We start from the raw sequence: 24,906 nt of genomic DNA, 5'->3' as shown, positions 1-24,906 counted from the left end.
AAGCTGAGTGCACCTGATGTCATCCTGAGGGACCTGGACAAACTCTGGGAGAGGGGCCCATGTGATCCTCATGAGGTTCAGCAAGACCAAGTGCTGGTGCTGGGTCAGAGCAGCCCTGGTATCAGCACAGGCTGGGGATGGACAGGTCACAGCAGCCCTGCCCAGAAGGACCTGGGGGTGCTGGAGGGTGAGAGGCTGGACATGACCCAGCCATGGGCACTGACAGCCCAGAGAGCCAAACGTGTCCTGGGCTGCATCCAGAGCAGTGTGGGCAGCAGGGCCAGGGAGGGGATTCTACCCCTCTGCTCTGCTCTGCTGAGAGCCCACCTGCAGTGCTGCATCAGCTCTGGGGTCCCAGCACAGGAAGGACATGGAATTGTTGGAGTGAGTCCAGAGGAGGGACACCAACATGATCAGAGGACTGGAGCACCTCTCCTGTCAGGAAAGGCTGACAATTGGATTTTTCAAGCCTGGAAAGGAGAAGTCTTAGGGGTGGTCTAATTTTGGCCTTTCAGTACCTGAAGGGAGCCTACAAGTAAGATGGAGAGAGATTTTTACAAGAGCATGCAGTGACAGGAATAGGCGCACAGATTCAAACCAAGAGTAGGTTTAGATTAGGTATTGCAAAGGGATTTATTACTGTGAAGGTGGTGAGACACTGGCACAGGTTGCCCAAGGAAGTCGTGGATGCCCATCCCTGCAAGTGTTCAAGGCCAGGCTGGATGGAGCTCTGGGCAACCTGGTCTAGTGGAAGGTGTTCCTGCTCACAGCAGAGGGGTTAGAACTACGTGATTCTTAAGGTCCCTTCCAACTCAGGCCAGTCTATGATTTTAGGATTATAGGATGTGATGTTACTGATGTTGGGTGGCGACACCAACAGTGACAGCACTTCAGCATGGCTCAGGAAGCCCACAGTGGTTTCCGTGAGGCTAGAGCAAGGATGTAGTGACCAAGAACCACTCAGGGACCCGGGTCAGGGTTGCTTCATGGTGTAGGCAGCAGCACTTTTGTCTGTTTTCCTTGGAAGGAAGTGAAACATTCCCACAATCCCCACTTTTTCCATAAACACAGCCCTACAGGGTGGATAAGCTCACCTCAGTTCACCAAAGACATCCATCTGTTCATGAGTCAGTCACTAAAACAGACCACAGGATGCCTGAGACTCTCCCTTTTTTGGTTTTGGGTTTCCAAAACCATAAGAGGGGGACAGTCTTAGGCATCCTGTGGTCTTCACCCACTTCAGTCAGGGAGATTAACTACAGAGCTGCTGAATAACCAAGACACTTGATTTTGGATGAATGACTGTGAGATTAAGAGCCATAACTTGGAGTGAAAGATTTCAGGAATGCTACTGGATTAATTAGGTTTCACCATTAATTGAGCCCTAGAGGAGGAATGGTTTCCTTTTGTTACTGGCAGGTATCAGTCCCAGAAGACTTTGAGACCTTGCTCTCAAAGCTAGGACATAATTCTGGTCCTCTGCTATGCTTGTGCTTCCCAGAGATCTTCAAGGCTGACACTCCTTTTCTGGGAAACCAAAGGCCTGGAAAAAATAAATTTATATTTTTTGTATCCTGGCCTTCACAGGTCAGCAGGACACCTGACCAAAAAATCTGAAAGAGGGAAGGTACCAGTAAGTGTAATAATGAAACTTATTCCATGTGGAGGTGTAACCAATCTAGGGAAACCAAATTTTTGCTCATAACAGTTCACGGTTTTTCAGCAACATGTGTTCAAAATTTTCATTTCCAGAAAACTGCACAAGACTTAAGTAGTTTAATCAGTATGTTAAAAGACCTCTTCAGAAAAAATACAACGTAAGAACTCTTTGCCAACTCTTTGAATGTGTTTATTTATGTTTGGATTTGTGTGAGGAAGTCTCATGCTATAAATTTTTATTAAAAACCTGTCATTAGAAATAAATAGTACATTTATAGTCATAAGTAAAACAGTAGTTTCTACACACACTAATGTTGGGCTTCCTCTTACAAAACTGGAATTGTATTTCACCATATTTTTGTTTGTTTATACTTGATATAAAAGGATAAAGCTGCTGCATGAAGTTTATATTTATTGTGGGTTTCATATATCCCCAAAACTACAGGTTTTTGTCTATTCTCCTAATAATATTCATACAGGAAACATACCCTTCTATTCTTGCTATTGATATTTGACATGGTAGATGAGCTTAAACATTGCAGAAATAATATAATGATAATAACAAAGATTAATACATTTGTTGCTTTTTCCTGCTTGTTGATGGGAATGACTGATTTGTATGAAAAAAGAATTATGCTTATCGAAACGCTCGACACCACCAGCTAGTTAAAGGAAAAAATACATTATTGTAGAACTTTATTTTCATTAGCTGTGTGAAGATGTGTGTCCTGGGATACTAGATACTAGGAAAGCAGAATTCCTCGATGCTGTTCTCCTTTCTTGCTTCTGTTTCCTGCGGATCCAGCTGATGATACTCAAATGTCACGCGGTTGACGTGCTTGCCGCTGGAGACCATTCGCAGCACAGTGTTGTCACAGCCAATCTTCATCTGGGCTGTTTAGGGAAAAGAAATAAAAAGGAGGTATAAAGACACATTTATATGACAGAAAGTGAGGGGAGATATATAATGATGGGAATTATGAAACACCGATATGTGCCATCTTGGAAACCGAGCAAATTCATGTGTTGTAATGACCAGCCGGCAGTGATAATGTTAATTAACTTTTGTGTTTGTTGGTTTTTCTTTAAAGTGCTCTGGTATTGAATCAAGTAACCTTCCCTCATGCAAATGCTACTCCAGGTCTATGTGGTACTATTAGATACCATGAGTGATGGGTAAGGGTAATGGCACTATATCCTAGAGACAGCAAAAATTGGCAACATCAAAATGTTTCCCGTTAGAGGGATGAGTGGGTTTGTGTGTAAGGACACTCTTCACAGGAATGAAGGCATGTGAGAGTCCCATCAAACTCAAATGGTAATACCCAGCACATGGTCTCACTCTGAGGGAAATCAAATGTGTCACTAACTGCTGCTTTAGGCAAGCCAATTGAGTGGAGGCTTGGCAAAGCCTTTTTCTGTTTGGGAAACTTGGGGGAACTTCCTCAATTGAGGAGAAATCTGGTATGTCACTGGGAGAGCAGGAGCTGCTGAGATGGATTTTCACTTCTTTCACACCGCCAGGAATACACATTTTAATCTCATTCCAATGCTCAGTATTATCATTCAACAGCAGCACTTACCAGTTAAATCTTTGAACAGTGCCTGCACTGTTGTGGTGTGATGAAAGGCAAGGGACACCACAAGGGCCAGGCACATTCCTGCTCTGCAGCTCTGTGGAAATGCTGCTTATCCAGTGCCCTGTTGTTACTCCTGAGATATGACAGGTGTGCCACAGAGGTTAGTCTGTCATATCACTGCCACACTTTGCAGTCTGCTATTGAATATCAGGGAAACTGGAAGTTCTTATTTTTATGGGGAGAAAGAAGTCACTGGACTGGCCTGAAACAGGTTCAGAGCCCCAGCAGGTTCAAAGCAGAGAATTGGAACTCTGAGGCTTTTGGGGTGTGTGTTTCACCTGCAGCAGAAAAGGCTTTAGAAACACTGATTAAATGAGAGAAAAGCTCCTTAACTGTAAACATAATCTTCCTTTGTTGTTGTGAATTTCCAGACTTTTGTGTGCTGACATTCTAATATTTATTTTTGCCATAGGACAAGATTTTTTAAAATGTGTCTAATTCAGCCTTGTCATAATGTTTACTAAATGGGCAAAATAAGGTGGTCATGGGTGTGCTGTAACACAGAGACAAACCACAGGCTTGAATAGCTTTACCTCTCATGTTCTGCTAAGTGTGAAGCTCCCCAGTCTAGAAGGAAGTCCAGATGTGTGGGGGTCTCTGCATGTCTTATTATGGTTAATTATTTTATTATGTGGAGGTAATTGGAAGAAGTTCTTACCAGATCCATGAAAGGAGTGACAAAGGTCAGCTAGTGGAAACATCTTGGATGGGTCTAAGCCAGCTCCTCCAAGAAGCTCTACAAAATCTCCCACTCCTGCACAGCCTGCAGATGGTTTCTTAAAAAGGCAGAGGCTAAAAGTTATTTACCATTCATCTTCAAAAATGCAGCAGTTCTGCAGACATAATTAAAGCAAACAATAGGTTTTAGAAATCCCCTGTGATTAAAGCTGTGCAAAATCAGTTTCTCATCCTGGGCAGTACTACCTTGATTTGTCATTAGTAAGTCAATTTTCCTAAGGGGTTCCAAGGAAAGACCTAAGCAGACTCTGAAAATTATTGACAAGTAGAAAAGGTGTTGATTCAACTGCTTTTAATGCACATAAGCAATCTGGTTATGGATGCTTAAACATGTAATCAAATTAATGCAGGCACGGACTGTATGTATGCCTACATTCACAGCTGGCAGGTGGAACCTTCAGTTCCACTATATCATACTTATTCCTTAAAAAATGCTAAAATTCACCATAGTGGCAAAGTTCAATTAAGGTAAAAATTAACAAAAAGAGTCAGATTTTTTTTCTGGAAACGATGTCTTACTGTATATTAAACCCATAATTTTCCTAAAATTAATGCTGCTTGCCCAAAAAATCTTGCATGGACACCTGGAGCACCTTTAGGCTGTCACCCTTATGCTGCTATTTAAGTGCCTGGTTTCTTTACTTTCCTTCGCTGTTGTCCTTTTCTGCTCACCACTGAATAAGTCAACTAATTCAATTGCCCATCTCTCTAAACCTGGCTTGCTCAGACACTGGCAATCTCCTTGAAGAACTCAGGATGTCAGACTCACTGGCAGGAGAAAACAAATTTCCTTGCTCTGTTCTTCTGAATATTTTGGGATTGACACCCTCTTACGCCTCCAAGGCACAGCTATCACCAGCAGCTCCTGTCCTCTTCTGCTGGTTTTTCACCAAGCACCAAATACCACAGATCAGAGCAGAGGATTCCCAGCATATGGAGCAGGCAATCCGTTGTGAGCACGTTTGTATTTTGTCCGTGATGATACCTTGCTATCTTATAATGGCTCCTTCCTCTCTTCAGAGTGCTTGCTGCTTTCCTTAATTTAAATACAGACAGACAGCTCTTGGGGAGAGGAGCTCCTTTCTTTATAATGAAATTCTTGCCCTTTGTTATGGCAAGCAGTCGTTACACGCATTAATGGTACTTTGCATAATTTGGCTGCCATTGCAACATTTCAGAGACAACAGGGACAGAGACAGCCCCAGATCTACTCTCTGGAAGAAACCAGAGGCCTCAGCGTGTTCAGAGTACACAAGCATCCAGAGCACCCAGTGCCACAGCCTATCCCTGCTTCACCCCTTCCCTCCTCTGTGCCCAGAAAAATTGCACATGCTAATATTTTCTTCAGGAAAATAAAGATCCCACCTTTAAAAAGAGACCATTTAAGTGTCCCAGGATAAGATCAGATATTTTTATCACCACAGGGTAGATTATGGAGAAGCTGCAGTTTCTGTGCTGGTGAGGAATGACCATGGTAAACCTTCCTGAGGGGGTCTGAGAGATGACATTGCAAGCTGGGACACAGGAAAAGGTACAAGAGTTACTTGTCCAGTCATCACTGCATGTAGCAAAACTACTTAATTACAGTTCAAAAATAAAAAGCAGAAATAATTTAATTACTGTGAGTTGCAACCAAATGCTGAAAAAAAAGTGTGTGGCATTTTCTGAGGGTCTTGTATAGCATTTGTTCCTTAAAAATTCCCTCTCCATTGTTTACCATGTAGCATGAGGTCTGGCAGAATCTGAGAGTGAAGTAGTCAATAGAAGAGCTCACACCTGGAATCTGTACATTGGGGGTTCACGTTGTAAAGGGCTCATACAGTTTTATCAATTTAAGGGAGGCTAAACACGGTTGGAGGGGGGATTGTGTTTAGTTTTGACAGCTTATTTCCTGATATTGACAGCAATCCCCTAAATCCTATTCTGCTCCTCTGGAGTTCCAAACACTGCAAGGCATCTTGCTGAAATGAGAGCATGATTTTATCTTTAAGTTCAAACTTAAGAGTTCAGGTAAAGGAGTAAGTTATCATCTGTGTGAGCAACCCAAGGGATGCTTGACATAGATCTGGGGTCCTGCAGTTTCTTTAGCAGAAACCTATAGCAGTTGAATACAATAATCACATCCGTGGGCATGAAACCATGCCAGAGTGGGGACCCAGCTTGAAGGCTCAAGTCTGAATAACTTGGAGTAAAGACATAGCAGATATGCTGTCACTGTTTTTAGGTTTTGTTTTTTGTGGTCCCCCCGCCCCCCCGTTTCTTGTTTGTTTGTTGTTTTTTTTGTTTTTTGGGGGTGGGTTTGTTGTTTGGGTTGGTTTGTGGGGGGCGTTGTTTGGTTTGGTTTTGGTTTGTTTTGTTTTTGTTCTGTTCAGTCACTTTGAGTAGTTAGGCAGATAAATCAGACTGGCCTGAACAATAATTGTTAAATATTCTGTCCTCTCTGGAAAAAACAACTCAAGTGAGGCACTAGTACAGGTTGCCCAATCTAGTACTGGGTTCCCTACTGCGGGAAGAGTTCAAGACCATGTTGGATGAGATCCTGGACAACCTGGTATAGTGTGTGGGACTCCTGGCCATGGTGGGGGTGGGGGTTGAAACAAGATGATCTTTATGATCTCTTTAAACCCAAGGCATTCTATGATTCTATGATAATTTGTGCCTTGCCAGCTCAGAGGCTTAGGGAAAGAAACTCACAGATAGATCCCTGTGATTGTATATCTGTATCTATCATATGTGGTGCGTTGGTATATGTATCTACCATTATATTTTAGTTATCTATCACAACTACCTCATAACCATTCAATACACTGATTTTACTGTTGACCTTTTTAAAATAGTTCTTCCTCATTTCCTCAGATCTAGAAAATGCTGTGATTTAACTTGCTAAATGAAAACTATTTGTTCTAGCTAAATGTGTTGGAACATGCCAGTATTAGATTGGGAGGGATCTTATTTGAAAGAGCAGACCTTATGGTCTTGCATATTGAAGCCTGTGTGATCTCTTAATCTCCTTTTTTTTTTTTCCTTGGGACACACACTGAGCCTGAATCAAGCCTGCAGGCATGCAGGTGTGAACGGCCCCATCTGTCTTACTGCAGCCCTGTCAGTGCTGATAACCACAGTGAGAAAATCCAGTGCAAAGCAAAACATCCTTTTTGCTTCCTGCCCCGAATTCAAGCCCCTTTGGTGGCATGAAATGCAGACTTACGGAAGAGATTGCTGCTTTTCTTGACTGTGACAGTAAATCCATTGCCTGGCTGCTGAATCCTGAAAAAGATCATTGCCACGTTCTGTGAGGATCTGATGCTCCTCTGGGTGTTCCCACTTTCACAGAAGTCTGCATATCTCTGAGAAGTGGTGAGAGGATGGTCCAAGGAGCTGGGAAATTTCTCTCCCTTTAGTATCCATCCATCAAACACCTACAGAGGTTCAATAAATTAAACAAGGTTTTGCTTATTTCTCTGTTAGCAGAGAACAGAAACATTAATTATAACAGACACTCTTTTCTTTTGACACCGTATAACATGTTCAAAGCCACAAACTGAAAACAAAAATTCTTTGTATTTATTGATTTTCTAACATTTAACTAATTATTTATGCTTCAACTGATGTTTAGGAAAGGGATACATACAACTTTTAATGTTGTTTTTTTCTCGTTCAGGTGACAATTTTTGTTGTTTAGGAAGTTTTATTGAGGGAAGTATCTCTTTTTGCTTCAGCATCATTCCTTTTTTTTTTTTTTTTTTTTTAAATTTCATTGTTACTATGAGAAGTTTTTGACCAGCATAATTTGGGAGCCACAAGAAATACAAGTAAACTTTACAAACTCCAGGCATTTTGTTGATCAATCTGGCCTGTAATTTTCCATGCCTTACAGCTTGTCATTGATAGTCACAGTGGCATCGCAGAGATAATTGGAATACAAAAAAATATTGGGGGGGAATTATTGGCAGAGGTGTTGCTCTCACTTGTGTCAGCTCTTTCACCTCATTTTAACCACTAGAAAGCAAAACAAATCCTCCATTATTTGCCTGGACCTTAAGCATCAACTTCTACATATCTTTCCTTCATAATTAAAAAACAACATTTTTCCCTCACCATCTTCAGAAAAATGTGCCAGAAGTAGAAATATGTATTAGTTCTAGCATAGATACACAGTTGCCTGCCTTGCTGTTTCAGTCCCCTCCTAGATGCTCTCACATGGTAATTCCTTAAACACTTCAGTCAATACTCCCAAAATTCAAGGACCAGGTTCAGTCATCACTTCAGTCAATAATTCTGATGAGAGTATGTGGACTTCCTGATGAAAAAAAAATCAGGATCTGTCTCTGGATTTTCCAGAACTGTAAGTTTCTGAAGAATGGAGATGCAGGTGCTTAAATTACATGAGAGAAAAGCTGCCTGTATATATATAGCAATATAACAGAGAAGTTTGGGTCACCATTATCAAAGACAGGAAACCTCAATAAAACATAAAAAGATACCTTGGCATTTTTCTAGCTTCCATGAGTGACATTAAATCTAGGTACAAAAGCCTTAGACCCACAAGAGACTGAAATCAGCTTCCCCATAGCCACATGGGGAGAGATCTCAGCCAAGATATAGAGTGGAAGGACAAAATTCTCCAGGGTAAAAGGAGCAAGAGAAAAGGAAAGGGCTAAAGGCCAGCTTTTCTTCTTCTCCCTGTTCCTGGACATCAGCTTGCTGCTAGATGGGATGTGATCTGTTCTGTGCCTTGCCAGTTCAGCACAAAGGGCAAAACGCAAGGTGAGGGGAGCCAGGGACCATCGACCCTCCCCTTTCCTCCTTGACCGAGTTCAGATCTTGGTGAACGCTCCTGCCTGCTAGAAAAATGTGCTGGTCAAGTTTTTTAACACAGGAATATAAATGGCTCTGAGTCATGAGCCTCTTTCTGTTCAGACCCAACGTTCTGAAAAGTTCTAGCAGGGAAATTTTAAAGAAAGCCTGCTATGATCCGCTCACTATTAATCTGATGCTAAGTGACTTGTGAGCAAGATCCCAGAGCAACAATGGCGATCCAGGGATCTGTATCATAACCTGCAGGGCTCATGTGATCCACAGGGCAATGAGTAAATCCTATTGACCAAATTCTCAGCCATCCCCCAGGTATGGACACTCCAGAGAGGTGCTTCTGGAAATGCTCAGAAGCACAGAAGTTCTGGACTGCTGGAAAAGTTTTTCAGCACTGTGTCTGGAGTGGGATCCTCATCCTGCATCTGACTTTGCTTTAGAGGAGTGGTGATGCGTGGGGAACACACAGAGTGCCTCCGGGAGGAGAAAGAGCCATTCCAGAGGTGGCTGCTTTGTGAAAGCCTGCTCTGCACGCACAGGAACACACACAGCACAGAGATGTGCACTCGCCTGCCCCTTGCACAGGCAGCAAACACCTCGCGAGTCCGAGGAGAGCAGAGACTAGCAGCCTCTTACCTTCAGGAAGTCCCCGCCTTGGCAGTCGATGTTCACAAAGTCGAAGTGCACCGTGATGAGCTCCTCGGGCTCCCCGATGAAGAAGGTCGCGCAGTGCAGCTGTGGCTGGTCCGCGGTGAAGCTGAACTGCCCCTCTATACTCAGCATGTCGATGCACCCTGGGGAAGCAGGGACAAAGGGCTGCTGCCTCTGCCTGCCCTGGAGGGAGACTCAGCGCCAGCTCCCGCTGCGCAGGGAAGGAGGGGGACATGAGAGACCCCCCCGCATCGGGATCCGCGCAGGGAGAGCCAGCTGAAGCAATTAGGAGCCTGCTGGGCATCAGAGAAAAAATAGTAACTCGCAGGTGTGAGCGCTAACGTGCGCCGGGGGATGAGGAGGGAGGGATCGTGCGTCGATGCATCTCTGAGCAGAAAACTCCGTGTGTGTGTGTGCACAAGTGCACAAACACTCCATTCTTTCCGATTTCTCTCCAGTCACAGCTGCTACACCTGCCCCACCCCTTGGCAGTGTGACCCTGCCTAGGGACATGGGTGGGGAATCCCCATCCTGCTCCAGGTATTTGGGACCATCAGGTACGAACCCCGACCCACTGCCTCAAAACCACAGGTTCCTGCGGGTTTAATGCTTTGTCCTTCTTCTCTCTAGTCTTGCAAAAAGCTCCTGCAGCCCTGTCATTCCCAATTAGCCCTTTCCCCTTCCTGGGGCAACCCCACGATTCTCCCACCTGCCAGCAGTCCCTACCAGAGTACCAAAGAAACTCACGGAGCGACCGCCGGTAGATCTGTCCTGCAGACAGCTCTCGCTTCAGATCTTCACTGAGTAGTAGGAAGGGGTCATCTTCACCAGCATCCCTCACCTGGAGAGAGATGGAGGGCAAAAAGAGTCTGGGGCAAAGTGAAATGCAGCTCTCTCCCTGCACCTCTCAAGAACAGTCACAGCACATTACATCCCTGCTCCAGAAACAGTGCAGCTGTGGAAGAACTCGGGCAGAAAGCTGCCAACCTGCAGCAGAGGGAAAACAAACCTGGCATCTAAGAGGTGAGCCCAGCAGCTAAGAGGGCAAGAGAGTCTCTTAAATCCTCAGCAAAATTGCTGAGCATCAATAAAGAGAGGGGTAGTACCGAATACACGGGACTGTTGCATTGATGTTCCCCAGGTGGAAGTTTAATGCAGGAGAAGTGGGAATAGGAAAGGGAGAGAGAACAAAGCACAATGCTTGAAAGCTGAGGGTACAAGTTAGAGGACAGCAGCTAAAAGCACAGCGAGATGTTTAATCATCAGCCCTATTGCTCACCTCCAGGTATCTGGTTTCTCCCTTGGAGGCTGCCAGGAAGATGAGAACGAGGTGGCATTGGAGCTGGAGAGCAGACGGCATGCTGACACCTCCCCTGGCGGCCGTCCCCCTGCGGCCAGTTTTCTCCGGGTCTGTGCCGGTATGCAGGAGCCGCCGGGGTGTCTTGGAGCGACTCTTTTTATAGAGCTGTCGGGAGGGGAGGCACTTGGTCCCCGTACTGATAGGGTAACCCATGGTAACTGAATTCCTCTCGCAGTGACACAGTACGTGGGCATGACAAGGGTCCAAATTGCAGCCACAAATTTTCAAGACGGTTGAATTGCCTCTCTCTGGCAGGTGTCTTTCCTCCTTATCTGTCTGGTGGAATAGCTGAAAACCTCCGGGGATGAGAGCCCATCCGTGTGCCTATGGGGCACTCACGCACCGTGTTTATTTCCAGTTACTCCAAAGCCAGCAATGAGGAGCATCCCTCCCTCCTCCCAGGGCTGTCCTGGGGTATTTGGGACCTGCCGGGCTTCCTGCCTACCTTCTGCTGCTTCTGCTGTGACACACAGCTCTCTGCAGTGCCTGTGCCAGGTGCTTCCCCTGGCCAGGCCTGGGTGGGCACCCCTGCATCCCACGCAGGTTTGCAGCCTGTGCTAGCATCCCTCCAGGGGATGCTGCATGGCATCAGGCAAAACCAGACAGCTCTTTCCACCAAAAGCAGCTTTCATACAGAAATCAGGAAAACTTGGGCTTCCCAAGGGCATATTTGTCACAGAACTTCTGATACTGCTTCAGCCTTCATCTTCAAGTGAAACCTGAGAAAACCTTTAAAAGCTGAGCCTGTGAGTGAAAATTCATAACTCTACAGAGAAGTAGAAATCAGGAACTCAGCAGAGGTATAGGGTAGATGTAGGGTATATATCTGAAATCCATTGAAGTTCCTTGGGAATTACAAGCTTTGTTGGAAAACTTCAGGGTTTAATCCCAGTTTGCATTAGAGGATGGCTGGAACATTAATCAGGAAGGTGAGTGGTGTCTTGGAGAACAAGAGGATCAGAAGGGGTTGCAGACAAGTCCAGCCTTACTTGTTATTCTTTTGCTCACTCTCTAAAGAGATTGATAAGGTTAAAATTATATCTTGACCCCTCCAATCCCTCCCTTAGAGGCATTTTGCAGAATGCAATCCAATCCCAAATTCTGGCTGCAGTGTCCCTGTTTGCCCTGGGGACTCCCAGCCTATACCTCAGACGCTGAGTGTTGAGGAATATCCAGTGCAGGGAGCTGGGGGTGCAGCTGCAGAGAGAGCTGCAGATTGAGCTCTGTGGGGCAGGAGTCCAAGCCCAAAGGAAGAGGCTGTGAACTCCTGGCCTTTAGAATTCCAGAAGGCACAGTGACCTGTGGCAACTCACCAGCCAGGTGACACTTGGAGACACAGCAAGAGTTGGGGATTCAGCTGGAAGATCACAGACCTTCACAGACACAGACTGTGAGGGTGTAAAAGCTCAGGAGTTCCTTTGTTCAGGGTGCCTCTCTGGAGGCATCAGCTCAAGGTTTCTATTCTGTTGCTGCACCATTATAAGATTTCTTAAAGGAGACAGAGGTCTGAGGCTCTGCTGTGGGAAACCTGGGTTTGAACCTGTGAGGACAGCTGGTCTGCCTGGGTGTGGGATGTGTAGGGAGTTGAGTGGGAACCCCTCAGCTCGCTGGAGCTGCCTGCTGTGAAGGGACTTGGGTCCCAGAGGGCAAGTCTCTGGTGATGGGAGTGTGACTCCCTGAGTGCCTCCTGAATGGTCAGACTGGGACATTACTTTGCTGTGAGTCCTTGAAGGTCTTCAGCAAAGGACAGTGTGTTTGATTGTGCGTGAATTTGTTACTGAAGATTTCATATTTCATAATTCACCTCCAAAAATTAGTGAAGGATTTGTGACACTGCAGCTAAAATATTATGATTCTGTTAAACCAGATGTGAGGTGATCTACACAGAATGAAACATACCATCAGTGATGTCACCATGGTTTAAACTCTTGCCTGTGAATAGCTGAGGCTGAGGTCTGGGCTTAGCACAACATTCACTGGTGGAGGTGCCCCGAAAAGCAGAAAGCCCCACAGTCTGGCGGACATCCTGACAGATGAACTGGGGGTACTGTCCTTCTCCAATTAAAAAAAAAAAAAAAAAAAGAAAAAAAAAGTGGTGGGAGGGATAATAGGTGCCACCTCCATATCTGCTGTAATTTATTGCTCACACAGGGCCCATGGTGACTTTGAAATTCCTATGCAACACCTTGAAGTTTGTTTTGAGTGTACAAATATTCTGCGTAACATTGGTGCAAGAGCTGAACTCAGACACCCTTTGCTGTTGATGTGGAACTTAATTTTAACAGAGGTGCCAAGTTGTTTTTTTTTCCCCCACTTTTCAGCTCTGAGCTCAGCAGGAGCTGATGAAGCACGATGACATCCTGACCAGCCTCATCACAAAGCCTCCCAGTGACAACTCTCTGTGTCATCAAACACAGGACTGTCCTCAGCCCCCAGTCTCATATGCTTTCCTTTGTGCAGCTCTAATGACTGGGGAAGAAAAGTATTTGGGATGGAATAGGGAATCCCACACAAAGATATGCAGCTGCTGCTGCTGCTGCCTGGGGCTCTGCTGGCTCAGGTGGAGCTCAAGCAGAGAGATCCCCAAAAGGGACCACTCAGAGAGGAAAGAGGGGGTTCATCTCCCAGCCCTGCATCCCAGCTGTCAGACAGTGAGAGAGGATGTGAGGCCATCTTCTCACTCAGCTCTGCTGCCTCCTTGGTGTATCAGAGGTCCCCTTCCCCTCTGCCCTCCCTCTGCCTGCTGCTGCACTGCTTTTGTTAAAAGTCACTGGCAGAAACTGAGATTTTCAGGAGATGAGAATGTGACTAACGAAGCAAAGAAAAATTGCTTTGAACTGGGTTCAAAACACCCCTGCAGCATTTCAGAAGGGAAAAGCACCTTCAATGTGATACAAACCCTTGGTGAATGAAGAGAGTGTAATTTTTCTATCATGGAGTTGAGTCATGATAGCACTCTGAAGGACAAAGTTTTTTGTTAATATCGAATTGTTTAACACAGTAAAATGCATTCCCAGTGACACCCTGCCACAGGTTAAATAATCCAGATGATTGGCACCTTGATCTGCTAACAGCTGTAAAAACTTAGACTGGGAGCAGCCCCTTTCCCTGGAAGAAATGACGGAAAGCCATGGTGAGAGTCTGGGCTGAGGGCAGAGCATCACTCACTTTGCTCTTCTGCAGCTCAGGATGGTGTTGTTTGAGCACCTCAGCCTTTGCAGAGCCTTGGGCTGTTAACGCAGTGCTCATGGGTGGGGTTTTCAGGAATGCACTTTGGAGGACCTGCCTACCCCACTTGTGCTCGAGGCTTGTAGGTGTCTTGTCAACTATTTTACAAAAAGAAGAAATCCCGGCTATAGTAAGAAGTGAAGAAAATCAAGCTAAATAAAGACAGTAGTAAAACAAACTCCATTTTCCCTCCCCCACAGTGATCAAATCATGTTCTGTCCTACAATACAGACAGTAAATGCAGCTTCTTCTAAAAAGTAAAAGTAGTTGTTACAGGAAGAATACACATGGAATGCTCAGTAGTGAGATTCCTTAGCGAGAAGTGTTTGAGGTACAGACAATCCTTAGGGATCCCTTCCTGTAGCAAAGATGGCCCAGGTGTTGTGAACCCTTTCTGCTCTCAAAAAGGGCAGAAGGTGTTATGAACCCTCTCTGCTTTCCTGTGGGTGGCCAGCTCATTAACACAGCTCTTCTTACTCTTCAGCTACAGCCTGACTTCTTACACAAGCGGCTCAACCAGACCAAACCTCTCTCTAGCTTCAGGATCTTAAACATGTGTTAACCTGTTTGGACACAATCCCAAGCAAGCTCCACACCACAGGGATCAGCCTGGCTGCTGCATTTCCCCTGGGGGCTTCTCTGCTTCTGTGACTGGTGGTTTCTTGAGCTGAGGGGAGCATCAGAGACGCTGCAGTGTAACTGCCCCAGAGGAGAGGAGCAGTCCTGCCTCAGGCACTCTGTCCTCAGCTGTTCATGCTGATTTCTCACTGCTGCTCAGTGCTGGCTGAAGAGATGCCATGTGGGGTCATGCACAGTGTGAGACATCTGACTGGCTTTTAAACTTTGTATGGTGTCAGCTGCTAAACATTGTGCTGAGCTACATCTATTTCCCTTCTGCTCCTTCTACTCAGACAATTCATTCAGGGGTTAGCTTTTCATTTCCTTCATGGGGTCTGGGAGATGTAGTACTAGTCATTCCTGCCTTTTTATCATGTGGCTGCAGGCCTCATACCAATATTAGTGTCTTTGAAGAGCAGCAGGTTGCTACACATCACTTCTAGTTTGTTGTATGTATTCAAATGTTTGTGAACTGTTTGTGAATTGTTCAGTGTATTGTTTCTGAACAAGGGGATCAGTTAGCCCAGATTAAGGTGAGAAAGAAATCTAGTGTCTCTACAGTGCCACAAATGCTACGGTGAAGGCTAAATTTTTTGTTCCATCTTTGCTAAAGCACAGTCTGTCACTGCTTTGAGATAACACCAGAGAAAGGAAAGCAAAGGGGAAGACTTTACAGCAAATCACAGTCCTGAAGTCCAGTAGGAAACCATGTCCTTGATACAGACATGCACAAGATTTCTCTTCAAACTCTGTCTGAGCCAAAGGCAAACACGTAGGAAGCTCCTGTTCATGGCTCAGTTTTTAAGCACTTGAATTGTGCGCATACAATAGGAAAGATAGAATGCAGCATGGCTAGAGTCAGTAAATTGGCCCTGTCAATGGTTTGAGATATGTCCTTTTTGCAAGAACCCAATCAGAGTTGCAATGACAGCTGAAGGAGAGAATTTCCTGCAGCAGAAACACGAAGTCTGAGATCACATTTTGTGCTTTAATCCTTTATTCTTGTGTTTGTTTCAATATCAGGCAGGTGTCCCAACAGCCCATGATCCAACCTGAGCCCAAGACTCCTCCCTCTGTAATCAGTGGGCTTCTCCATCACTGAATTCTGTTGCTACCTGTGTGCCTCAGCAACATGCTGGGTATGATAGGCCTCTTCCAAACCTCACCACACATCTCTCTGTAACACCACTTCTATTACTTTTGTGTGTGTGTCTAAATTGGCTTTAAATAGAGCTGAACTTTCCATAAGGTGAAGTAAGAGTAGCTTGTTAACTCTGGGCAGTTTAACACTAGAGATTGTGTGATTTGTCACATTAAGTGGCTCATAGGGATGACAAACGCATGTGATTTATGAACGGGAAGCCTATCAGCATCATGCAGGCTTGATGATAAGTGTTGCATTAACTCTATTTATGGCATTGGCTGAAAGAAAAGATTGTGAAACTCGCAGTTTAGCGGGTTACAAATAATCAAGCAAACATTATATTCAGACACTGAGATTACCCTGAGGGCGGTTATCACTACCAGCTCTGCCTGTGAGTCAACCTGCATCTACACAAAGCAGTCAGGGCCAAGAAGTGGGAGAAAAGTTTTTTTTTTTTTCCCCCAGGAAGGAGAAAAAAGATATGAGAATGGGTGACTGGGAAAAGCACATGGAACCACAAGCTCTGGTGTCAGGAGAGGTGCTGGATGTTTGTTGAGCTGTTTAATTTCAGCGTGGGCTTTCCTTGTCTGTGGATTCTCTAAACAGAACCTCCTCCCTCAAAGGTTTCTGCAGGAAGGCATCAACAGCAGAGCTGCACACAGGTGTCAGTATGGTCCCCAGGCAGCCACTTTGACCCCATCATATCTGCTCTTGCCAGCTGCAGCAGCTACTCTGATCAGAACTAGTGCCCTTGCAGAAGAACAGTCTCCTTTCCAAAACATGGCACAGCTACTGCATCCAGACTTTGCCTGGAAGTGTAACCCTCACAGCCCAGGTCATGTCCTGTTCTAGATCTTTTTCCACAGCTACAACTTTCTCCCAGTGATCCTTCCCAAAGCAACAGCCCCTGTTCCTTCTCTCCCAAATTTCTGGTTCAACTTGGGGCTACTAGAACATTTGTCACTTTGTTTTCAATGCAGAGCGAGTCCATTACACAGAATATAACCTCAGATGTGTTGAGAAATCCCTGTATTTCCATATATCATGTTCCAAAGTTTGTTTAATCTTGGAAGTACAAACTTGATCTTTGACAAAGCACCACTTTCATAAGTGACATTTTAAGACCTTTTTTTTTCTTTTTTTCTTTTTTTTTTTTTTTTAAATCTAAGAAGAACAAGTTTCTTAGCTGAAGTGACTCCCCCTGAGGAGAATCATTCTCATGCAGAAAAAACCTGTAATTCAACACAATTCTGGTAGTGTTAGACATCACAGTAATGGACCCAGCTTCAGAAATGCTGTGAACCGTTACACAATTCAGGCAGTCAGTATGAGTCAGATAAGATATGTCAGCATACCCAACATAATGGTGTATTTATCCTTTCAACTGCTCCCTCTCTGTAGTCCTTTGTTTTCCATGGATGTGATTCCTTACCAGTCATCACAGTACTGCAGTGCCGATTTGATCACTCAGGTTCCAAACACTTTTAGGTGAAAGCACAGGAGTATCTTGTGTTAGTGTAAAAATCACATACGTTGAAGGACCTTGAGATCACCTGCTCAGCATTTTTACACCTCCTGAAATCTAAAGGCAGCTTCACCTTTGCTAGCAATATCACAGAGGACCTTTAGCTCAAGTGCAGTAATGGGCTTTTTCATTTCAGACATAAACTATTCTCCTTCTTGCAATACTACCCCTAGGGCACCAAAAATCACCTAAACCCCCCCCCCCGAGAGAGAGGTTTTTCCTAAAACTGTAGGATTAGGTCTTTAGTGCAAGGGCAAAAACAAAAGATGAAAGTTTTGCTTTCATCTACCTAAGGCATCAATAGTTCAGTGGGATGGAACTCTCCATCCCTGTGTCTCATCCAGACCCATCACTCAGCCACAGGGGTCTGTTTGCTACTGCCACTTGATGTCCCCTGCCAGAGCTGAGGAATTTACATCTTTCTGCAGCTTTTTCAACTTCTCACCAATTTTCAACTCTGAAAAAACAATCTTAGGTAGTGTTCCAGGTGGTTCAGTTGCTTTTCTGCCTTTTATGACTTGTTCTACATGCAGATCTTTTTCCTGCCATAGTTTATTCTGTAGAGTTTTTCTGAGTTCATGCAACTACTGGGAACATAAAATCAAAGTAATACATGGAGTTTTAAGGCAGAGTCCACTGACAGATATTTGAAAGCTGTACTATGATAAATAGTCTGCACCCCATGCAGTCAAACAGGACCTGAGAGGGCAGCCTAGAATTTAAAGTAAATGTGTAACAGGATCATTTCCCACTGATTTTCCCCCAAAGACCTGGGCTCTGAGCAACCACTTCCATCTTCCTCTTTGCTGTCTTGTTGCAATATTTGCAGTTTTACAGACATGTCCTTATTTAGCCAACCAGCTTACAGAAACACAACTTTCCATTGAAGGCTAATTTAGAGTCTCAAGCACATGTTCTCAGCTGCTGCAAAATTATGCCACTGAGTGCAATAGGCTCTGTCATTTTACATCAGCTGAGAATCTGCTTGCAAGGGCAAAATAAGTGGATGCAGCTGCAGTTCTCTTCCTTGGGAGTTGCCCCTTATACACAACCGATAGCAGGTGGCTGAGAGTTGGTATTTAAAAATGACAAGGTTTTTTCGCCCTTTTTTTTTTTTTGCCTTTTTTTTTTTTTTTTTTTTTAAATATTTCTGCTGAAGTTCATTCATGTGCTCTCTTTGATGGCTGCCTGGGACCTATAGCCCACCATCCTCCAGCTCAGAGGAAAGGATGTGGACAGAATTCATTTCAAAAACGGATTTCTAGATCCTAAATTAAACATTCTCTCTCATGCCATATCATGTGGCAGAAGAAAGATAAAATTGAAAATGTGACCCCTTTTTTCTTCAAATAATACAGTGCTATTCAACAGACTTAATTATCCCTAAAGACACATGCAATAATTGATGGCCTGTCAATCAAAGCCCTTATTAGACATGCACATGATGTCACATCACAGTCTAAAACTTAATCTAAATCGAAATCTTCCTGCCAGTCAAAAATCTTTATATAGATTAATCTGATTTCAGATACAAGTTTTGAGTGTGACCTTTTACCCAGGCTTTTCAAGGCTGTGATCAGAGAGGAGCTGGATCTTTTATGTATATTGCTGAGCTGGTATGATGGACTCTGTGCTGTCCCTGAGAGTTTTTCTCCTCTCCTTTCCCTGCCTTATGCTGTAGCATGGAGCCTGGAAAAGGGGTCTCCCTTGGGTGGCTGAGGGACCTGGAGTGGACCTGCACTGCTACAATTGGTGGAGGGCAGTTAATAACATTATTGGCTACTGGAAACATCACCTGTTCTGCTGGAGTCTCCTGGGGTCCCCTCTTTTTCCCTTCCCACAACCCCAGGCAACTTTGTCTCTCATCTTTACAGGGAAAAAGCAATGTTGGGGAAGATTGTTACCCCATTGCACTTGACACCTTCCACACTGCTTGCGATTATTATCCCATTGCACTTCCACACCTTCCACTGAAGGGTGGGAAAGGGGATGCCTTCCTGCTGGGCCCACCTGGTAAGTCACAGCCTGGAGGCACAGCTCCATTGCAAACTCCTTGTCTGCATGGTGGTGTCATACACAGCTCTTCTTCAGGATTGGTAGATGGATAATGAATCTGAAGAAGTTATAAATTTACTAACAGGTAATGCATCAAGCCTTGTGTTGCCAGTTGCACTGGCACTTCAAGTCTCTTTTGAATTGAAATAAAAGCAAATGGCAGAGGCTGAGGCTTCCAAGCTAATGGAATTTATCTGCTGCAAATCTGCTCTTTAGATGTCAAGCAAAGCAATTTCACAATATATAGGAAAGATCTTGTCTGGCATTGTTGTATTTTTATAGGTCTTTGATAGAACTTGAAAATACTAGGCCATGTTTTGCCGTTCAATTTTCTATAGGTTTTTTTAGACAGCCTGGTAAAACAAGTGGAAAAAATGTCTGTGATTAGACATCATTTCTTAAGCTGAGGCACTCTGGAGAAAGACACACAGCAAGCTTGCTCTGCATGGAAAGCCTCAAAGTGCTTCCTAGATTCATGAACTACAGGAAGACTTGAAGTCAGCAGGAAAATATCAGTAAACAATGAGAAAAAAATAATCCTGCCTTCAGGTTTGAAGGAGAGAAGGAAAACCCAAATGTTTGCATCTGCAGGACATTGTGTTCAGAGCGAGGTTGGCCTTGCATGCACCACCTTGCATAGCCAGTGTAAGTGGTTTGAATGCCATTTTCCTTCCTGAGGAGTGCCTACAGAACAGGGGATTGCTCACAGTTGTTTCTGGCTCAGAGGCAATTCAAAACTTTCAGGTGATCTCCATATATCTTTCTTAGAAGTGATGTCTGCTAATGGAACATTGGTTGGCTCTGGCAGGAGAGGAGTGAGAGAGGGACAGTGGTGCTGTGGGTCAGCCCATTGTTAGCCCAAGAATAGGATAGCTAGTCTTACCCCAAGGCCCCATATTGTGTGAAGGTTTTGTGGGTTTGAGCTTTTGAATATGTTTTCTGCATTTTCTTACTTTTCTGCTCGGTTTCCGATCTTTGTACAAAGAGGTTTCCCCTGACAGAACAGACAGAGTCTAACTTTTGTCCTTGCAGTTAAAACAGCAACAAGAAACACCTAACAAGACAAGCTAAAACCCAGGATTTATGAGTTTTTATAAAACTTTGTTGGAAAAAGGATCAAAGCTTTTATAAAATTTTGTTGGAAAAAGGACCAATCAAAAGGATTAATCTTGAAAAAGATCAACCGTCAGTCTGCTCTGATTGACCCACAGCTCATCTGCAAGTAATCCCCTTCCACAGAGCAGTTGGGATGCACACAATCCCTGGTAAATTCAGCTGACGAGACTGGCCCTATCCATGGCAGCAGTGACCCTTGCTGCCTGGCTGCAGGGCACATTGTTGCTGACGGCTGTGACCTGGCATAATTCTGCTGTGCACATGGGCTGCTACAGCTGCAAGGGTTTGTCAGGGATGGGCAGAGGGTTCATTAACTTTCTGGAGCTTCTTTCCAGAAAGCTTCTTTCTAGAAATCTTCTTTCCAGAAGGCTTCTTGTTCAAATGTTTTAAAGGAAGAATTTTTTTATTTTATTTTATTTTTTTTTTCTGGGATAACCTTACTCCATTTAGCTTGGAGTTGAAGTTTTAGACTGCTCTTCTTTCACTCCCTTTTGGAGGACAGGGAAAGGCTTAGAAGCCAGTAGCAGCCTGGGACCCATGAGAAACCGTAAAAACAGTCTTAATATCTTCTGGTTGATACTTTTGCCATCCTGGCCCAACACTTCCAATGGTATTGAGGTGCATGGCATTAAAAGGGACAAAAAGCTGTCCACTTGTTGCCAGTTTTACTTTCATATTTTCTGTCATGTTGGTCTAGAAGAAATCTTGTGAATCCTGTATAACTTTGTTGCTGAAGGGTTAAAGCATGCTGTGGCTCTGTCTGCATTGCAAAGTTTGCTTTTCTTCTGGGATAACATCATTTGGTGGTGCCCCCTTCTTGGGATGATGTTTGCCCTTTGTTATGTTTATTACACCCTGTAGAATCCCCTGCTTATAATAAATAAATTTTTTAATCATATATAACTTCATACAAATGTACACTTTGCTAAATGATGTTTGGAGGTCTGGGAAGCAGAGACAAGTTGTTGCCCTGGCAGGGCACATCTTCACTGGGGAGTGGTTTTTAGTAACCTCTTACACAAACAGAAGGGCTTCATTTAATTCAGATGACCTTTATTATAGTTTGAAGTTACCAACAAAATAACGAGGAAATAAGAGAGCTCTCCATGAAAGAAAAAAAAGCCACAATATCCTGCCACTGAGGGCTGGCAGGGCTTCAGAAGTATGCTTAATTCAAACAGGAGTGTGTAAATAACTCAACCCAAGAGCAAGCTAACACTGGAAGGGGTTGGCCTATTCTCTCTTTGCCTGGCCATGGGGTCCAGGGAAGCCCTGCTTCCATACGGGGTGGGGATCAGTGTAAGCTGAAATAATCGTTTTTCCATAGGATGACTCACATTACAAAGTTGTACCCTGGATTTTCATCATTAAATCCTCCACAAGTGGTCCTAAAAGGCCTCCTTTTAGCCATGCCAGAGTAGTGACAGCAGAAAGCATTTACACATTTCCCCCAAAGACCCAGTCCTTCCACCAGCCCTCCAGGCAATTTGCTGACTAAATCTTCTATGCATTTGAATAATTTATGATAGGAATAAATTCATTTATGCCAAGTGAGGAGGTTGACCACTGGGATACAGCAATGCCAACTGAACAAAATTGAAGCTGGAGACATGGAGGAAATGAACCCGCAACAATGGCAAGCAGAATTGTGTGCTCCAGCAGCAAGAGACAGCTGTGGCCACATCTGAAATATGAGTGTGGGGAGCAGCAGCTAAAAAAGGTTTTAGAATAAGCAGAGCTGAGGTAAAAAGAATCTGCTGGTTTTGAGCTGCAAAATAAGATTATTATGAAATGTCTGAAAACTGGAATTGCAAGTATTATGTCTCATTTTGATTTTTTTCCATTCAGAAAGCATATAAGCAACATTCCTGTGCCTTTTACTTTCCACTGACATTGAAGAAATAGAAGTCTCAACTGGTGCCAAATGCTCTGTCACCCCGAGCCCTTGACCTGGGCAAATGATGAAGGCATGTTACAGATGCATGGAGTGCAAAGGCTGGAAATATTAAAAGCCACATCTCAAGTAGTGTAAGCTGGCTGTGGTCCAGCTTACACCAGCTGCTGATTAGCTCCATAAATGTCTTAGAGCAGTAACAGTTGGAGGAATGATGGTTTGCTAAACACCAATGAGGGCTGCCTAACTAGGCATGCTTTGCTTGCATTTTTGGCCAGGAGATTGATTGCACTGAGGACTTTTAAAATTCCTCTTTCTTTAGCTGTTCCTCAAAGAAATCATTACATGCCACAGTCAAAGCAGCAACCAGAATGACAAATTCATTAAAATCCACTTCATTGTCCTTATTGGAGTCCAGGTCATCCATAATTTTATCAACAAGGAGGGGATCCTTCTGGCCCTAGAGAGAAAGAAAAGTGACTTAGCTGTGCAAATCTTGAATGTGCAATTCTGACACGCCTGGCATCACTGCTCTGTTACACGGTTGGTGTTAAATAAAAGGCTGCATCAAATATGAACCTGAACAGTAATACAGTCACTACAGTCACTCTAGTCACTACAACATCAGAAGCCAAAGAGAGTACAGCCCTTACAAGGCATACAGGTACTAAATAGGCACTGAAGTGAATCAAACAGATTTTAGGAGATAATGAACATGGGTCCCTTTTGTCAAGATGGATCTGTAAAGTGCATTTCTCTGTATCATCCCTTGACACACAGTGCTTGGATTTCCAACAGAATACTTAGAAATGGTCATAGTATATATCCATTTATCACATTCAGAAGATCTCTGGTAGCAAACAACCATCCTATTCAGTGGGAGCAAGAATAGTGAATCTCTAAATAATAATTCAATAGCCAAGAGTAAAAAAAAATCCAATTCAAGGAAATTGATACAATGTAAAGAAAAACCTGCTGGTGGTCATAGGGTCCACAATAATTTTTACAATTTAGAGGATACATAGAAACATTATTTTTAAAGGTTATGATTCCATAAAAGCATCTGTCCTGTGTAATGCAGAGTGTAACAAACATGCAAAGACACATTCAAATCATCAGCTTATCATTGAAAGGCTGTTCTTAGCAGCTCTCTGCAGAGCCCACAAGCAGCAGCACTGTGTGGCCAGTGTACACAAGCTATTTTCCTGTCTCATGAGAACTGCTTGCTGCATTTAATTCTTCAATGGACTTATCTATGCCCTATTATTAAAAATAAACAAACAAATAAAAAAATAGACCTTTATTCAGTATGGATCTTTCTACTGCTTCTAGGCTGGCCTAGCCCTCCTGCTCAAAAGCACTGTGGAGTTTGCCGAGCATCACTGCCCATCTCTGCTGCCAGTGACACATGGGAGCGAACCACCCTCTGAAAACATATTTCTCAAATGGGACATTTGACATCATGTTCTTCTGGTCAGCTTCACAAAGAACTGTTATCTGAGAGGCTGTGACAGGATGGGCCTTGCACAAGGAGGTACAATTCCTATCCAAGCACTTGCTTAACCCACCCATGATACAGTCACTCAGGAGGTTCAAATCTGCATCTTACTGAAAGGAAGTCAGTGAGCTCACTGGTGAGAAGCTCCTTGAGTTCTCCTTTACTGAGTTTGTATCTGTCTCCTTCTTTGCCAGAGTAGTGATGGAAAATCCTGATCAAGGTGTCCATTGCATCTTCCAGTGGAGTGGTCATCCCAGTGGGCAGGAGAGCTGTGGGGAAAGATACATCACTGACATTGCACAGGAGTCAAACCAAAGACCAGTCTCTGGGAAGGGAAGGACAGACAGACAAAGACAGAGATTGTTACCAGCACTGAAAATTCAGGCTTTCAGTTGATCCATCCTGTTAGCTGTGTGTGAGCAAGCACAGACTGTAATAAAAAAACCTCTGTCATAAGCAATTGCTTCAAAAAGGTAAATGGAAAGAAAGGATTTTTATTTAAGAAAATGATCTACAGTGTATCCATTTTATAACACTGCAGCAAAAGGAAATCTTTTGTACCCATACCTGAAGACGCAGGAAAAATGAAGGCATACCTTCCTACCTGCTAATTTAAAATCTTTCTTCAAGAAAATGTCTTCAACAAATTCCATCTGCAAAAGTGAAAGTGCATTTTTACAGAAAGCTCCACACCATTTTAAAGGTGGTCAAAGGAAGATCACCTGTAATAACAGTATCATCTGTCAATTTATTTGGTCATGTTTGCTTGGGCTGAGCCTTTTTCCTGTAAATTGCCTGTAGTAAAGAGGTGTGAACTGGTCACCCCCGAGGTTTACTTATTGAGCATACAGTAAGAAGGTACACAGAGAAGCAACATCAGAAAACAAAAACCAAAAAAACAAACCAACGAAAAACCTAAAAAACAAAACCCCCCAAAAACAACAAAAAAACCCCAACAAAACAAAAAA

At 43.9% G+C, this 24,906-nt stretch overlaps 2 protein-coding genes across 2 annotated transcripts; both read right to left on the bottom strand.

The window, feature by feature from the left end:
* Positions 1-1,811: 1,811 nt before the first annotated feature.
* On the bottom strand, positions 1,812-11,013 carry CRHBP (corticotropin releasing hormone binding protein). Its single transcript, XM_066182277.1, has 7 exons — positions 10,780-11,013; positions 10,248-10,341; positions 9,486-9,643; positions 7,246-7,456; positions 5,403-5,551; positions 3,958-4,075; positions 1,812-2,553 (listed from the first exon to the last, which is right to left on the bottom strand). The coding sequence occupies exons 1-7, from the start codon at positions 11,011-11,013 to the stop codon at positions 2,396-2,398; spliced, it is 1,122 nt and encodes a 373-aa protein (XP_066038374.1). The 3' UTR covers positions 1,812-2,395.
* Positions 11,014-22,741: 11,728 nt separating this feature from the next.
* On the bottom strand, positions 22,742-24,190 carry S100Z (S100 calcium binding protein Z). The gene is made up of 2 exons (XM_066182276.1): positions 24,050-24,190; positions 22,742-22,900 (listed from the first exon to the last, which is right to left on the bottom strand). Exons 1-2 carry the CDS (start codon positions 24,188-24,190, stop codon positions 22,742-22,744), a joined length of 300 nt encoding a protein of 99 aa, XP_066038373.1.
* Between the last annotated feature and the right edge of the window lie 716 nt (positions 24,191-24,906).

Source organism: Chamaea fasciata, unplaced genomic scaffold, assembly GCF_029207755.1.
Source record: "Chamaea fasciata isolate MVZ Bird 193981 ecotype frontalis unplaced genomic scaffold, bChaFas1.0.hap1 SCAF_4, whole genome shotgun sequence".
Classification (NCBI taxonomy): Eukaryota; Metazoa; Chordata; class Aves; order Passeriformes; family Sylviidae; genus Chamaea; species Chamaea fasciata.
Note: the sequence above shows the minus strand (reverse complement) of the source record. Positions and strands in the feature narration are given on the sequence as shown.

What these genes read in the sequence shown, in the direction of transcription:
- CRHBP (XM_066182277.1), bottom strand. Translation starts at nt 11,013, where the DNA reads ATGGGTTACCCTATCAGTACGGGGACCAAGTGCCTCCCCTCCCGACAG. An exon ending in AAGGCGGGGACTTCCTGAAG is followed by an intron (nt 7,457 to 9,485) that starts GTAAGAGGCTGC and finishes GAACCTCTGTAG; the next exon opens with GTGTTTGATGGATGGATACT. An exon ending in TCACTCCTTTCATGGATCTG is followed by an intron (nt 2,554 to 3,957) that starts GTAAGAACTTCT and finishes TTCCCTAAACAG; the next exon opens with CCCAGATGAAGATTGGCTGT.
- S100Z (XM_066182276.1), bottom strand. Translation starts at nt 24,190, where the DNA reads ATGACCACTCCACTGGAAGATGCAATGGACACCTTGATCAGGATTTTC. An exon ending in AGCTCACTGACTTCCTTTCA is followed by an intron (nt 22,901 to 24,049) that starts GTAAGATGCAGA and finishes CTTTCTCTCTAG; the next exon opens with GGCCAGAAGGATCCCCTCCT.